The following is a 14,282-nucleotide window of genomic DNA, read 5'->3' as shown; positions in this document are numbered from 1 at the left end:
CATTTAGTTTTATGGGGAACAACTGAGGGGAGATGATCTTCATGGTTTGAAGAGGTGAGGAGCCATCCTATTGAGGTGTCACTTGGCATAGTGGTCACCAGGCCACATGGCCATCTCCCCCACCATGGCCTTCGGGCCCCTTGAGGGCAGAGAGCACCGGGGCAGGACCTGAAACCTGTTTGCCAAGTGAGTGAAGAGGGTGCTGCTCACTCCGGACCATCTCCACAAAGGACAGAACTGAACAATGGCCTTAAATTGTGGCAGGACAAACCTGGGTGGGGCAGGTGGAAGGGCTCTCCCTGAAGAGCTGGAGTTTCACACAGCAGACTTTGACCCAGAGGAAGAGCTGCGGAGGAGGAAGCACACGGGCAGGCCTCCCTCCTCTCCACCCTTCGGCAGAGGAGCCTGTCTCTGTGCGGACAAAGATGGAAACAGTGGCTAATGCTGACTCACAGTGTGCTCAGCTCTGCACCGTGCCCTTTGTGAGCATCAGCTTTGAACAGCCCCCTGGCGCTGACTGGGAAACCGAGGTGGGAGTGTTAATCCCCCAAAGATAGGAACTCAGGTATTCTGAGTCTGAATCTGGGCAACTAGGCCCCGTGCGGGCTGCCACTGTGGCCCCAATGTTACCATGCACTCATCCACGCTACATCGTTAACCTCCCCAGAATTCAAGATGTTTCAAAGGTGGAACCCTGTGCTGGGTCATCAGGTGAAGAAACAAAGGTTCAGATGGGTGAACTGTGGTCAAGGTTAGCTAAGGGGAGTCTCTATTAGGATCTGACTCTCCCTACAGTGCTCTTTGCACTGCTCTGTGCTCCCTCTCCTGAAAGATCTACCCAATTTCAAATAAAGATAGTGGAAGAAAAAAGGGAAACCTAAAACAGGGCCAAGCATCCCCTGCCCCCACCCCACCATCCGATAGCCACCAGCAAGAGTGTTCCAAGCTCTTTCCCACCACCTGCCTCCATCTCCCACTCCTTCCCCAACAGGCCAATGGCTCCACCCTGACGCCTGACCCCAGCGGCTGGAGTGTATACCAATGGCCTTAGCCTCAGCGCCCAAGCTTGTGGAGAGAGACGTCAGGCTTGGAGAGATCCAGGCCAGGCCCTACTGCAAGTGCCAAGGTGCTCGGGGGGGGGGGGCTGGGGGGGGGGGGGCTTCCCCCCGGTCTAGCTGCTACCTCTGCAGACCGGGCGCCTCACCCCTGCATCTGTCTGCGGACCGTGAGATCCGAGGGGGCAGGTAGAGTGCTGCGTACAGGGGCGCACCTCTTCTGTTTCTGCTGGCATCCTGGGCCCCAACTACCTGGCTGGTGCGGTGGGACAGGTGCCCTGGAAGCTGCGAAGGAGAACAACCCAGAGTAATTCCTGACAGCCTGGGCTGCACCCACCCCTGCCTGCAGGGGGGCCCCCCGCCAGGCTGGGGTGCAGTCAGCCCCTCCCTTGTTTCTTTCCGTGCTGCGGTCGTCCTGGGCTTTTGTCATTCGGAGCCCGGACCGCGCTCCCTCCCTGGGGTCAGGCAGCCACTGCCAAACCCCCAAGGCGCTCAGCTCGCTGCAGGGTCCCCGCAGGTGCGTCGTGGAACGGAAGTCGGGCTGAGGGCGGGGAGAGGGGGAACAGGTTGGGGGAGGCATCTGAGTCGGCCTGAACCCAGGTCGCGGGGCAGGCTTAATGGGATCAGGTCGGTGTAATCCCATTTCAGCCTTTGTCATTCTGGCGGCCGCGGAGCCCAAACTGGGAGGCCGGGCCCTTTAAGACGACGCGCGGCCACACCAGAGGAGGACTGGCATGACAAAGGCCGCGAGGGGTCCATTGGCGGGAGATAAAGAGATGAAGGCTTTGGGGGGGGGAGTGGGCACCCAGCGTGACGTCCGCATCCAAGGCCCCGCGCTGCCCGAGGCTTTTGCATGGGCTCTAGGCCGCTGTCCGGTCTGGGGCGCCTTTGGGTGCGGACCCCAATTTCGGGCTCCGGGCGCGCGATCGTGACCCCGGGAGGGTCGCGCGGGGCCCGGAATCGCGCGCAGGACGGGCGGCCGCACCCCCCGACGGCCTCCCTGCCTCCCTCGAGCTCCGAGTTGCGGGGCCCGCGGCGCGACCCGGCCTCCTTCCTCTCTCCCTCGCGGCCCAAGGGGCGCACGGCGGTTCGGGCCGGACCAGGGTCTCCTTGCGGGCTGGTGGCCTCTCCTTGAGCTGCCCCGGCCTCAGTTGTCCTCTCCTGCGCCCATTGTGTCTTGTAACAACGGGGCGGGCACGCGGGGTCGGTCGGTGGGGGCCTGTTCCAGGCAGAGCATGGAGGGTGGGCCTGACCGCGGAGGTGGAAGCCGCTGATCCGGGGCCCATAAACTTGGAGAGGGAGCTCCTCGCGGTGGGTGGGTGGGGGGTGGGGGTGGGCTGCGGGGTGGAGAGGGGGAGCAGCCCCGAGTCCAGGGAGAGCTCAAAGGCCAGGTTGTGTGTGTGTGGGGGGGGTGACGTGGATTGCGGAGGGGGTCATCCCAGAGATCAGAAGGAGGGTGGCTCCCGGCAGTGGAGGTTGAGGGTGTGTGGGGACAGCTTAGAGGCCAACCAAGGTCGGGGGATGTGGACTACGGGGGTGGAGGGAATGTGGGGGCCAGAGACCAGAAGACCAGAGATCCGGGGGCCCCCACACTGTGGAACAGGAATGGGGATAGAGCTCAGAGGTGTAGGCCCGGAGAAAGGGCTCCCCGCAGTGGAAGGTACAGTGGGGGAGTGGGGGGAGCCCAGACTCCAGCGCGCAGTGGGAGCTCAGCTTTGCTGGGCACCTCACAGCGGCATTTTCGGCTCCTCCAGTGGAGTTGGACTCGGCTATCTGGAATTCAGGAAAACGGAGAAACAGCAAAGCAGGGTTACACGTGACGGGGGGGTTCCACAACTACACACATACTAACACTCTCATGCGCTCACACCCCTGCTCACCACAGAGCCAGCTCCGTGGGGAGGGAGGCGCAAGCAGGGACCTTTGGGTCTGAGTAGAAATCTGAGCGGCTTCCCGGGCAGCAGCACCACGCGCAGGCCAGAAGGGCTGGGATGGAGCTGCGGCCTCTCTGGTCTGGGCAGTGGTTCCTGGGACCCAGACTGGGCCTTAACCGGCGACCGGCCTGCAGGCTTCCATGGTTGCGGGCCAGTCCTCTTCTGGCGGCGGGGAGCCTGCCATGCGCGCTCCGAGAAAAGTGCGCTCCCCGCCTCCGGTGCATCCAGGCGGGTCCGCAGCGCTGGCAAGAGACTCTGGGCCCAGTTACCCCGTCTGCGGCGGGTGGAGGAAAATGTGCTCCCTGACCTTTCCCCAAAGCCAAGGAGGCCGGAAGTCAGTTTAGGTCTCTTATGAACTGTTCAAATAAGCAATCAATTTTTATGATGTAATTTATAATTTATGCAGGTTGTCTTCATGCATATGGTGTTGCTTTTGTGTGTCGGGGTTTCAGGTGCTTTATTACTCTGACGGTGATTTGCATTCATGTTCGGTTACCAAGATCATATTTCTCCTGTTTACACCATGAGGGCCCGAAATGAAGATTAATACTGCCTCCCTTCCTCCGGGCAACTCCCGGTAGACTCCGGACCGCGGTTCCCCGCTAGACCCCAGAGCCCGGCTACCCTAGAGGCCCGGCGCGGAGCTTCGGGGGAAAGAGGCTCCGCCGCGCCATGGCGTCCGGGGAAGCCCTGGCACGGCAGAGGGTCCAACCAGGCCACCTGCTTAGGTTGTGCGCGCCTGAGCAGAGGCCTCGGGTCTGCAGGGACAGAAATAGGGGCGCGTGTACTGGAGCCTTCTTCCCAGGGAGGCCGCGACTGCGCGCAAGCAGGCCATTCGGCCGCATAGTCACCCAAGTCTCCCGCAGGCGAGAGGGGAGGGCGCCTATGTCGACTCTGCCGCCAGGGCTGCCGAACGCGCGCGCTCCAGGACGGCCGCAGGGAGCTGGGAAGACCCGGAGTCGAGAACCAAGTGGTAACCAGATCCGGAGGCCGGCCAGAGTGTCGCTTCCTGCGCATCCATGACCTCCTGCCAAGGGGGACAGCGCGCGGCTCCGCTTGGGACAGGCCCGGGGCCGGAGAGGGCAGCCACAGAGGCCCTGTGCGAGGCTTGCCAGACACAGCCGAAATGATTAAGCCAATTCAGCTCGAACAAACGGACGCAAGACAGAGCGGGCGCTGACCCCGAGAGAAAGGGCGTCTCGGGGTGCAGGTACTCCTCCACGCCGAGTGGGGACGGCTCGGCGCGCAGACAACCACAGATTCGGGACGGTCCTGCAAGGTAAACCCGGTCTCGAGACGGCCTAGAGGCTCCACCCCACCCCATTGAGCTGAAAAGGCCCTGCGAAAGAACGACCCTAGGGGCTGAAGACTGGGAGGCGGAAGCTGAGTCAAGAAGCATGCACTGTCTCGAAAATTCCAACCCGCATTGGGGTTGGGGAAGGTGCAAGCACTGATGGCCCAGGCCGCTCCGAGGGTACCCCCAGCCACTGCGGGGAGCTGGAAGAGGAGGTTGCTTGAGGCCCAAGACCAGTCTAAAGAGGATCCTGCCCCGGGAACGTGGAGGCGTGGCTGCGGGTTTTCAAAGTACCCCCGGTTTTCCAAAGGGTGGGGGGCACCCGGCTTCCCAGGGAGCTAGAGCAGGGGGTCGCCCTGTCTGGTGGCTGTTCCTGCGGGCCCCCTCGGACCGCTTCCCGGGTTGGTGGATTCGGGGTGCCGGCAGCCCCGAGGCGCCCTTGCGCACTGAGGGGTGGAGACGGGGGGGGGGGGGGGGCGTAGGTCCTCGGCGCTCCCAAGCGTAATTACTTGATCTGCAGATGTAAGTGGAATTTATTGTAACAACAAATATAGTGATGTCAAAACCCAACCTTGGATTAAAGCCGGCAGCCAAAGGGGAAGTGTATTAATTTCCAACAGCATCTCAGGCCAGAGCCTATTAGAACAAGCTATTCTTCAGGCCCCCCCATCAGAATTAATCATTGGGAGTTAATTTGAAGCTCAGACAAGTTGCTGTTAATTTAGTGCAGGGAGGACGGGATGGAATAAAAAGCTGAGGTGCTGGCCGAGCCTCGTGGGTCTCATTAATCAGCCAGCTGAGACGGCCTGGCTTGATTACAATTTGCAAAAAAATTCATTAGGGCCCGGGCGATTGACAATTTTTCTCTCTGCCTGTGATGTGACTCATTAGGCAGCCAAATGAAAGCCATGATGACGGCCATGATGACAGCGGCCATCAAGCCCGGCTTGTTTATCTTCCTCCCCTCGGCCTGTCTCTCGGGCCTTGGCCTCCGCGCCAGGCTCTCGGGGGTGACCTGGCCTTCAGGGGTTGGGAGGAGAGGGGCAGCGTCCCGAGAGGGCAGGGGGCCGGCGGTGACCCCGCGTCCGCCGAGCTGGGGGAACCCCCAGCCTTCTCCTGGTGCTTCCCCAGGGTGAGAACCTGCAAGGCAAAGACCTCCAGGGGAGGGTCAGGGAGCTTGGGCCCCCGGGGTGGGGCTCCCTGAAGGCGGCCCCCATTCCTAGGGAGCTTCACTTTCCCGAAGGGTTTGTGTAGCTAAGGCTCCAGGTCCCTCTCTGCCTTGCATCCCTACCATGGGCTTTTGGAGAAGGTGGGTAGGGTAGGGGTCACACCTGTTATGGTGGAAGGGTATTGGGGGGCACTCCAGGACCTGCGGGGAGTGCCCTGCTCTCAAAACCCGGGTTTCCTCTCCCAGACCCGGAGCGCCAGGTGGGGGCGCCCCGGCCCGGGAGGCCGCAGCTCCCCAGTGGTCGGCCCGGACTCTGTGCCACCACTCACAGTTCCACCCGGGGGCGCATATCCGGCCCGGGGACTGAGTGGCCCAGGTGTGGGAGTGGGGGTGGTGGGGATGGAGGAAGTCGGGGCGGCGTCTCCGCGGGCCTCGAATGTCGCGGTAGCGACGTGTGGCCAGTGAGGACCTACCCCGAACAGATGACGCCAACCGGCCACCTGAGTGCGCTCAGCGGCCGGCCACGAGTGGGATCCAGGGGAGCGGCCGCGCCTTGCGGACCAGGCGCCAGCGCAGGGAGCGGCCCGGACCCACCCTCCACCGCAGGCCCCAGGGCGCTGGGTTGGGGGGCAGCAAGGAGCCTCCAAGCTCTCCTCGCCCTTCAGAGCCGGCTGAGGCCCTCGAAGGACCGGCTGCTCCATTTTATTGTGCTCAACCAAGTCTGGGCCATTTTCCGCCGCTAGAAATCTTGAGACCACGGCGGGGAACGGTGACTGGGTTGCGCCCATCCCTCACCTTGAGCATGAAGTTCGGGCGGAGACCTTGGTCCCCATGCCCCTCCGCCGCGGGGAGGTGACGGGTTCTAAGCCGTATAAATTAAGTCAATATTAGTATTGACCCACGGCGACGCGTTTCCCCTTCTTGGGCTGAAAACCGCTGTGGGTGCCGAGAACAGTTGCTTTGCAGCCCGCTCCCCGGCCTCCATTCTGAAGGCCGAGGTTGGCGAAGCCACTGGCTTCTCTTCGCTCTTCAGGCTGCTGGTTTGGTGGCCGAAAGGGCTCTGGCACCACGCTCACCCTCGCTCGCCCGCTCCATGCTCCTCGGTCACACCTGGCCTGTCCACGGCAATCTCCGGTGGGCCCAGCTGCTCTCGCCTGGCCGGGCGCTTTGGGGGCGGGCAAGGAGCCGGCAGAATGGGCCGGGCTCAGGGGCTCAGCCGGGGTTGGGGGGAGTGGGATTGGGGGGTCCGGGCACGCCCCTCCCGCGCCCTGTTGGTCTCCCCACCGAGGCGGGGAGGTGCCCAGCTCTCAGGCACCCTCCCGGATGGGCGCCCAAAAGGCCGGCGTTCCTCCCCCTTCCCCTCTTTGTGCAGCCGACTACCCGGGCGCCCTTGGGGTGGGGCGGTGGTCGGGTCCCGCCCCCCTCCGACCCCGCCCGGAGAGGGAGGTGCCCGGCCCGCTGGCGCTCACAGCCCGCCTCCGCCTCCGAGCTGAGCGCTGCCGGGAAGCCCAGCTCGGCATGTTGGGTTTCTCTCCTGTAGGAAGATAACGCCCGGGGCCTGATTTACGGCGCGCTCGGCCCTGCCCGGCGAGCGAGCACCGCTTCTTTTCGGGTCGGGGCAGTTTGCAAGGAAACGCTTGTCCTCCCCGGCTGTGGTCGATTTAGAGCGTCCGGAGTCTGTGCAAAGCCACCAACACCCGCGCTCGCTTCCCCTCCTCCGGGCACCCGGCACCTCCTCTGGCTGAAGTCTGCCAGCCTCCTAGGTATTGATTAGGCTGTGCAAAGGGGGAGATGTTAAATTTCTATGATGGTGAAAATTAGCTTTTCTTAAATTTATAACCCAACTGGAGCTCTTGCTCTCCAATTAAAAACCTAGTAACATGCAGTGTGGCTGGCTTCTGTCAAGTCAGCCTGCAGACACCTGGACAGGGGACATTTATCCAGTACTGGTCCCAGACCAGCTGCCTGGCCACACTCTGGTGGTGCCCTTAAACAGCCAAATCTGGACACACTTATGAGACCCAGGATCAGTCTTTTTTTTCTCTCTCTCTCCTTTTTATTATTCACAAGACTGAGAGTGTTTGAATGTCATAACTTATAAGAAAATAAACTACATTGAAATAAATTAAACACAACAGAGACATGCTTCAGACATGGCTCAGAGAGGGTCGGCAACCCCGGGAAAGAAGCCAGGCAAAACCAGAGCAAAGCAATCTTCCAGGCTGCCCCAAAACGTCTGCTTTTCAGTCAACTAAAAAAGCCAGAATAGAAACAAAAATAGGTGTTAACCCCAGTGTGTGTTCTGGTGTCATGTTACCTTTGGAAAAGTATGGAAAGGTGGTTGCTATGCTTGGTGGATTACAGCATAGGTTTTGTTTTCTGGAATGGGAGTGGAGAATATTACTGGGTAGTTTGGTCCTATAACTTTCAAAATACTGCAGCTGCGATCCCGTCTATATAGATATCTATGTACAAAGTAGGATAGTATAATAAATATTTAGTGTCTTCAGGTGTAGCTGGAGCCACTTTGAAAGCAGTCTTTTAAGCCTGTTTCATGAATATACTCTCAATTTGTTTGGGATGTCCAAAGTTGGGGGGTGACTTTGAGTTTTCCTTCAAAGGTGGGGGAGTCCACCAGAGGTTCCCTCCAGCACTGTGGCTTCTGGGTGGTGGTCCAGGCCCTGGCCCTCCCTGGGCCCTCAGGGTCGGGCCTGCTCCAGCTGCTGGTGCTGACTTCGAATAGCGAACCTGCTGACGTGGACGGGGATGGGGACGACGATCTTGGGGTTCCGGGAGGGCTCCCCTGTCTTGGAATTGGCATTGCCCGCCTTCACCCGTTTCCACTTGGCCCGGCGGTTCTGGAACCAGATTTTCACCTGGACCTCGCTGAGTTTGAGGGCATGGGCGATCTGCGAACGCTCGGTCAGCGAGAGGTACTTCTTGCAGTGGAACTCCTTCTCTAGCTCCAGCAGCTGCTCGCTGGTGAAGGCAGTCCGCCGCCGCCGGTTCTTGCCGGTGGACGTGGTGCTGCCCGCGGCGCCGCCGCTCGGCGGGGCCTCGTCCAGTGCGTGGCCGGGGTCTTCCTCCTTGTGAGCCGCCTGGCCAGTCAGATTGTCATCCGAGCTGTAGTCCAGATCGCTCTCCAGCGAGAAACTCTCCTCCTTGCCCTTCGGGTCGTCTTCCACCTTTGACTCGTCTTTCCCTTGCCCTCTGACAGCCCCGACTGAAAGCAAAACCAAACGGCGTTTTATTACATTTCGCACACCGGCCTTCCTTTCCCCTTCCCATCGTTACTTGGGCATTTTCCCTTCTTAGCGGATTGTCATTCTATGACATTAACACATTGCGATTTCCTGGCCTTTGAGGGGTAGACAAGAGGGAGGGGGGCGTGAGAAAGCTCAAAGGAGAGGAGGAGACAGTACAGGCAACGGCCCTTTGCCCAGAACCATCACTCAAAGGGCCTCCAGGCCTCCTCTGCACCCTGGCAGCTTAAGCCAGAAGTAACAGGAGGCGTGAGGCCCAAGAGAGCGTCGTCTTTGTCCTCGGGGTGGGAGCTGGGAGAGGACTGAGGGGAGTTCACCATCCATCTTGGGCTCCCCCCCCCGCCAGTGAAAATTTAGGGAGCCTCAATTTCATCACAGCCAGAGTGAGGTGCAGATCCCAGGCTGTCTTTTTTTGAGACAGATTATGTTGATCTAAGAGAAGTTTCATAGCCTTAGGAGAAGTTCCCACCAGACACCCCAACACACACGCAGACGCACAACCTCCAAGGAATCCGATTCTCCCAGGCAGGCAGCAAGCCCAGTGAGGGGGCTTAATACGTCTGGGCGCCCCTGGGTACACGCACGGCTGAGACGCACTGCCCAACCCAGCTCCCCTGAAGGCTGAAACCTACCCGGGACCCCAGGTCACCACGCGATGGGGGGGTGGGGGTGGGGAGATAGACTCGTCCAAACTCGCCGACAGATATAGTGCCCCGCGCAGCAGCTGGCCGGGAGCGCTAAATGCCACCGTTCACACCCGGAGACCCTGCTTGTTGCGTGGCTCTAAATGCCCCCCGGAGGCCCACGCAGCGCAGCTCGGCCGCGTCCCCCCGCTCCTCAGGCGGGGGGAGCTGGGGCGGGGGTCGCGCGGGGGCTCGGCCTCGCCCCCTGGGCCCCGGCGGGAACCTGGAGCTAGCTCGCACTCTCCTCCTCCCTCCTTCACGCCCCGGTCGCGCGCGCCGCCGACTCACCGAGCGACGCCTGCACAGCCTCGGCCGCGGAGAAGGCAAGCAGCGAGCCCTCCTTGGCCAGGAAGCCTTTGCCGTCCTCCGCGTCGGCTTGCAGCGCCTCCGCCTTGTCGAAGTTGCCGCCGCCGGGCAGCGGCTGCGGCGCGAACTTGCGGGCGGCCGCCGCCTCCTGGTGCTGGGGAGACGCGGAGAAGCCGCCGGGCAGCGTGGCCATGAGCGTGGAGGTGAGCGCCATGCCTTGCGCCAAGCTGGAACAGAAGCCGGTGGGCAGGCTGGGGATCTGGTGGTGAGGATGCGCGGGCGGAAGCGCGGGCTGCAGCGCGGCCTGGGGCAGCGCGGGCGGCGGTGGCGGCGGCGGCGGCAGCACCACCGGCCGGTAGGGCATGAACATGGGGTAGCCGGTGTAGACGAAATGGCCGGGGCTGGGCTGCGGCGGGCTGCCGATCAGCGAGTCTATGCTGAAGGCGGTACTACTCCCCAGCGGGCGCTGCATCATCATCAGCGACGGCGGGAACGCTGCGCTCATAGACGCGCTCGGGAGAGGCCAGCGAGAGGCGAAAAGTCCCCGCGCCGCGCCGCCGCCAGGAAGCCCGCCGGGCGCGGGGAGCACAGCTGAATGCGCCGGGCAGGGGCCGAGCGGGTCCCCGAGAGCAGACGCCGCCGCCCCTCAGTCCTGGGCCCGCTGCATGCCCGGCGGGTGCGAGTGCGGGCGGTGCGCGGGGTGAGGCCGTGCGCCCGGTATTGGAGAGGGCGCCCGGGCCCCGCGGGCTCGCTGGAGCCGCTGCCCTCGGCTTGCCCGTCGGAGCCCGCGCGCGTCGCGTCTGCGGCCCTTGGCCGCGGATCACAGCCGTCGGTGCGTCCCTCTGTCCGTCCTGCAGTCCGTGGCCTCCCGCCGGCCGCTGGGGAGCGCGCGAAGCTGGCGCACTTGTCTTCGGCGGGCGCCGCCAGCACCTTTAAATCGCGCTCCTCTTTCTCATTCACACTTTGCCTGCTGCCCGGCCCGGCTCGCCTCACGTGGGGCCGGGCGCCGCCGCCTATTGGCTGCTCCCGGAGGGGGCGGGGCGAAAGCGGGCCCCGCCCCTTCCAGCAGGGCAGGCTGCCAGCAGGCTGCAGGCGCCGCCGGGGGAGCGCGCGGGCCGGAGAACCTGTGCTACCCGCCCGCGCCGCGCAAACTTCAAAGGGCCAGTTGGCAGCTCCAAGGCTCGAACCCCGCGCCCCGGCAACCTTGTCGAGGCCGCCTCCAAGGGCAGCTTCTGGCGCTAGGGCCCGCCGCGGCTGGGCCGAGGGCTTTCTATTTCTTTTATATGTGCAGTGGAACAAACCTGCCCGCGGCTCACCCTGGCGCTGGGTGCTGCTGCAGCGCCAGGGGTCCGCGCAAGGTTCCCGGAGTTGGGGGCAAGGTCCTGCTCCTCCAGATCCGACCCTAGGGCGCTGGTCGGGAGCTGGCAGCCCCTGCCCGCCGCAGGGAACCCTCCGGGTTGTTCGCTGCGCCCCCCACGCTCCCGGCGGGGCGGGGAGGCTGCTGGTTCCCCCATCCCGAGCTGGGCCCTCCCGTGAGCGATCCCTTGTCATTTTTCATGACATTCTTAATCATCACACCTATTCACACACTTTGCCTGCACGCACCAAAATAACAGCCACGATAATTATGATAATAAAGCGAGTCCTTTATCTGCGCCATCCTCGGGGAGGAAGGGGGGAGTTGCTGTGCCTCCAGATTGTATAACGTGAGATTATCCTGATGAAAGCTTTATGATGTTTGCTCAAATAAAAGCTGCGTTTTGTAAATAGGCGCTAATTAAGCACGTTGAGAACGGAGGGAGCGCTCATCCCGGCGCCACCGCCGGGTCTCCAGCGCGAGGACTCGAGGGCGCGTGGTTCCCCTTTGCCTACCGCAGGATGGAGCCGAATCCCTCAAGATGTTTCCTCTGTCTCGACAATGGTAAAACGCCAGAATTTGGGAGTAAGGGAATTGGCGAGGAGGGGGTGGGGACTAGGGATGTTCTGATCCGCTTTTCCATAACAAAAACTTTCAGCTCTTGTGTCCTCTTTAAAGGTGGAATCATTTCGTGGCATGGGCAGACTGTGCAAAGCGCGCCAGCGCGCGCGGGGCTTCCACGCGCCTCCGGGCCTCGGCTCCAACCTCCCGGGTCTAGACAAGCAGCGGACAAGCACCGTGCTCGGGAGGAGAGGAGAGAAGGGCATTGTTATATCGGTCATTAAAAATCAGCTCACGCCAAGGACCTAGTGGTTGGGGAGTTGGCCCGTGTTGGACGTGTGTTATGTATCACTTACAAGCACATTTAATTGGGAGATAAAGATAAATCGATCTTTATGAATTTATCGACCCGATTCTTTGAAGCTCTTCTTTCTCGCTCTTCCTTTTTCTTGCGCTCTAACTCCAAGGCCCCCCGGAGGAACGTCTTAATCCCGGACTACCTCTTCAGCCAGGAGTCTGGCCGGGGACCCACTGCCCACCCAACGGGCCCTGAAGGAGAGAAGGGAGGGTGCCTCCTGGGCGCCCCGGGGTGCTGAGAAAACTCGCTGGCCCCGCCGACAGCCGCCCTCCTCCTCCTCGCCTCCTTCCCCTGCCCCCCCACCCGGACAAAGACGTCTGGAGCGCGTTTCCCCACTCCAGGCCGCGGTAATAGATGGCTCCGGCAGCAGGCGGTTTGAAAGGAATTCATTAGGACGCTGCCTGTATTGCCTCCGCTCCCTTCACGCCCAGACCCCGAGGTGGCTTAGGCGGTGTGAGAGGAAATGAATTCCCGTTGGGATCCACGGGGAAGGAGGTGTCTGTGGGGTCTCTAAGCTCCATCCTTCTTTCTCCACTCCTACAAAAGAAGAAAAGGAAAAGAAAAAAAAGATATGGAAGCCCAGGGCAAAAGGCTGATTTCTTTATGAACATAATAAATACTTCCTATTATAAGATAGTTACAGGCACGCCGTCTCGGGCATGGTTACCTTGTTTTTTGAATACTAAGAGAAAGCACTCGACTCCTTGCATGATTTACATTGCTACTGCTGAGCCCCTTCGCGGCTTGACACTGGCATGCCTGTGGAAGCTGTTACTCATTTTACCTAGGCAGATATGCCATCCACTTTGCTATCTCGCCGTAAAAATATTGTTCTAGGGACTTCCGTCGCCTGATTACCCTCCGAGAGCCAGGGATTCCTTTGATTATTTTGGTGATAATTCCACATTTAAAGTTCAGCAAGAAGATTTAGGTCCGATGAATTATAGCTACACTTGAAATAATTTGATGGCATATTATTTGCATTCATAAATTGCCGTGGAAAGTATTGACTGCAGGGGTTATAATACTAATCTTCTTTTATTAGTGAGTTCAGAGGATTCTCATCAATATGAATTTTATTTACTAGTGTGCTTTTTCTCCAATGCAATGCAGTCATATTTTCTCATCTAATGCTTAACTGCTTAGAAAACGACTGTTCGCGTCATAAAAGGATCCTTGTGTTTCGCCGTGATTAACAAGATTCATTCGGTGCACCTCAGCTACCTGCAAAGCGTTCAGAGCGTGGGGACTGCGGATAATAAAAGCCTTTAGAGTTTTTCCTTGGCTCCTCGGAGAGATTTATGGGCAGCGAGAGACAGGTACATGGCTTCTCCATCCTTCGGATTCCTACCTGCTTAGCTCGGAACTGCCTGGAACTGCAGGGCCCTGGGTGACTCAGCTCGGCCCAGGCTGCGCGGGAAAACCACGAGGCGCAGATCTTTGCAACTTTGCTTTAAGAGTCCTCCTCCCCTCCCTCTGATTAGGAAAAATGAAGGACGCAGCCGAAGGGAGATCTGGATCCCCCAACTCCAGTAGACTTCCGCGAACTTTTTTCCCCGGGGAATCTCCCGCCGGGATGAAGTTGGCCCAGCCCCTGGGCACTTTCGTCGGCCGGTGCCAAGCTGGTGTCAGAATTGTATTAAACCACTTAAAACCTCAGATGTCAGTAGAAGTGATGCTAATTAAGTTGTCTCCAAGCTTCGAGGCTGTCCCAGTCAGCGTTTGCATGCAGGTGTACTGAGACTATGTGTTAAATGCTAAATGCACAAATGAATATTCATACAGAGACCTGCGTGGGCCTGCCGAGTCCACCGCGAACCGCTCGCTTCCACGCTGCCGCTAGGGTCGAGGTCGCGGGAGGTCGTGGAGAGAGAGCAGCGTGGTAGCCCTGGGTCTCCGAGGGTGCAGAGAAACCCGCGGGCCTAGCGGGCCGGGCGCTCTCGCCCGCCGCCCAGTCCCAGGCGACAGGCTGGTTTCTCGGGCAACCATGTTGTTTTTATTTATAGGGACTTCGAGTGGCCTGATCATTCGGTCATTGCCGCAGTTCTTGCTCCTGGCAATAGTTGGGAAATAGCTTGGGATGGGTTTTATTTATGGAAGGGCAATTGGGATTCACACCCAGCTAACCCAGCACAGTTCCTCCCAAGCCCAAGATGCTCTTACAAAGGGGTGCTTGTGTAAAATTCCCCATCAGACACACCAATTTGCAAGTAGCAGAAAGCATTGAAACCTCATCTTTTTTAACTATTTTATTCAGCTTTTTTTTTTTTTTAACTGAAAGACCAAAATAGACTCCATGTGGT

General features: G+C 60.2%; 1 protein-coding gene across 1 annotated transcript; it reads right to left on the bottom strand.

Moving 5' to 3' along the window:
* Positions 1-7,484: 7,484 nt before the first annotated feature.
* On the bottom strand, positions 7,485-10,600 carry GBX2 (gastrulation brain homeobox 2). Its single transcript, XM_004427712.3, has 2 exons — positions 9,686-10,600; positions 7,485-8,674 (listed from the first exon to the last, which is right to left on the bottom strand). Exons 1-2 carry the CDS (start codon positions 10,206-10,208, stop codon positions 8,151-8,153), a joined length of 1,047 nt encoding a protein of 348 aa, XP_004427769.1. The 5' UTR covers positions 10,209-10,600; the 3' UTR covers positions 7,485-8,150.
* Positions 10,601-14,282: the final 3,682 nt, after the last annotated feature.

This window comes from Ceratotherium simum, chromosome 37 (genome assembly GCF_057802395.1).
Source record: "Ceratotherium simum simum isolate JZ-2026a chromosome 37, ASM5780239v1, whole genome shotgun sequence".
NCBI classification, from domain to species: domain Eukaryota; kingdom Metazoa; phylum Chordata; class Mammalia; order Perissodactyla; family Rhinocerotidae; genus Ceratotherium; species Ceratotherium simum.
Note: the sequence above shows the minus strand (reverse complement) of the source record. Positions and strands in the feature narration are given on the sequence as shown.

Bases quoted from the DNA above. Each gene is read 5' to 3' on its own strand.
- GBX2 (XM_004427712.3), bottom strand. From the start codon at position 10,208: ATGAGCGCAGCGTTCCCGCCGTCGCTGATGATGATGCAGCGCCCGCTG. The intron at 8,675-9,685 runs GTGAGTCGGCGG...TTTTGCTTTCAG, and splicing joins GGCTGTGCAGGCGTCGCTCG to TCGGGGCTGTCAGAGGGCAA.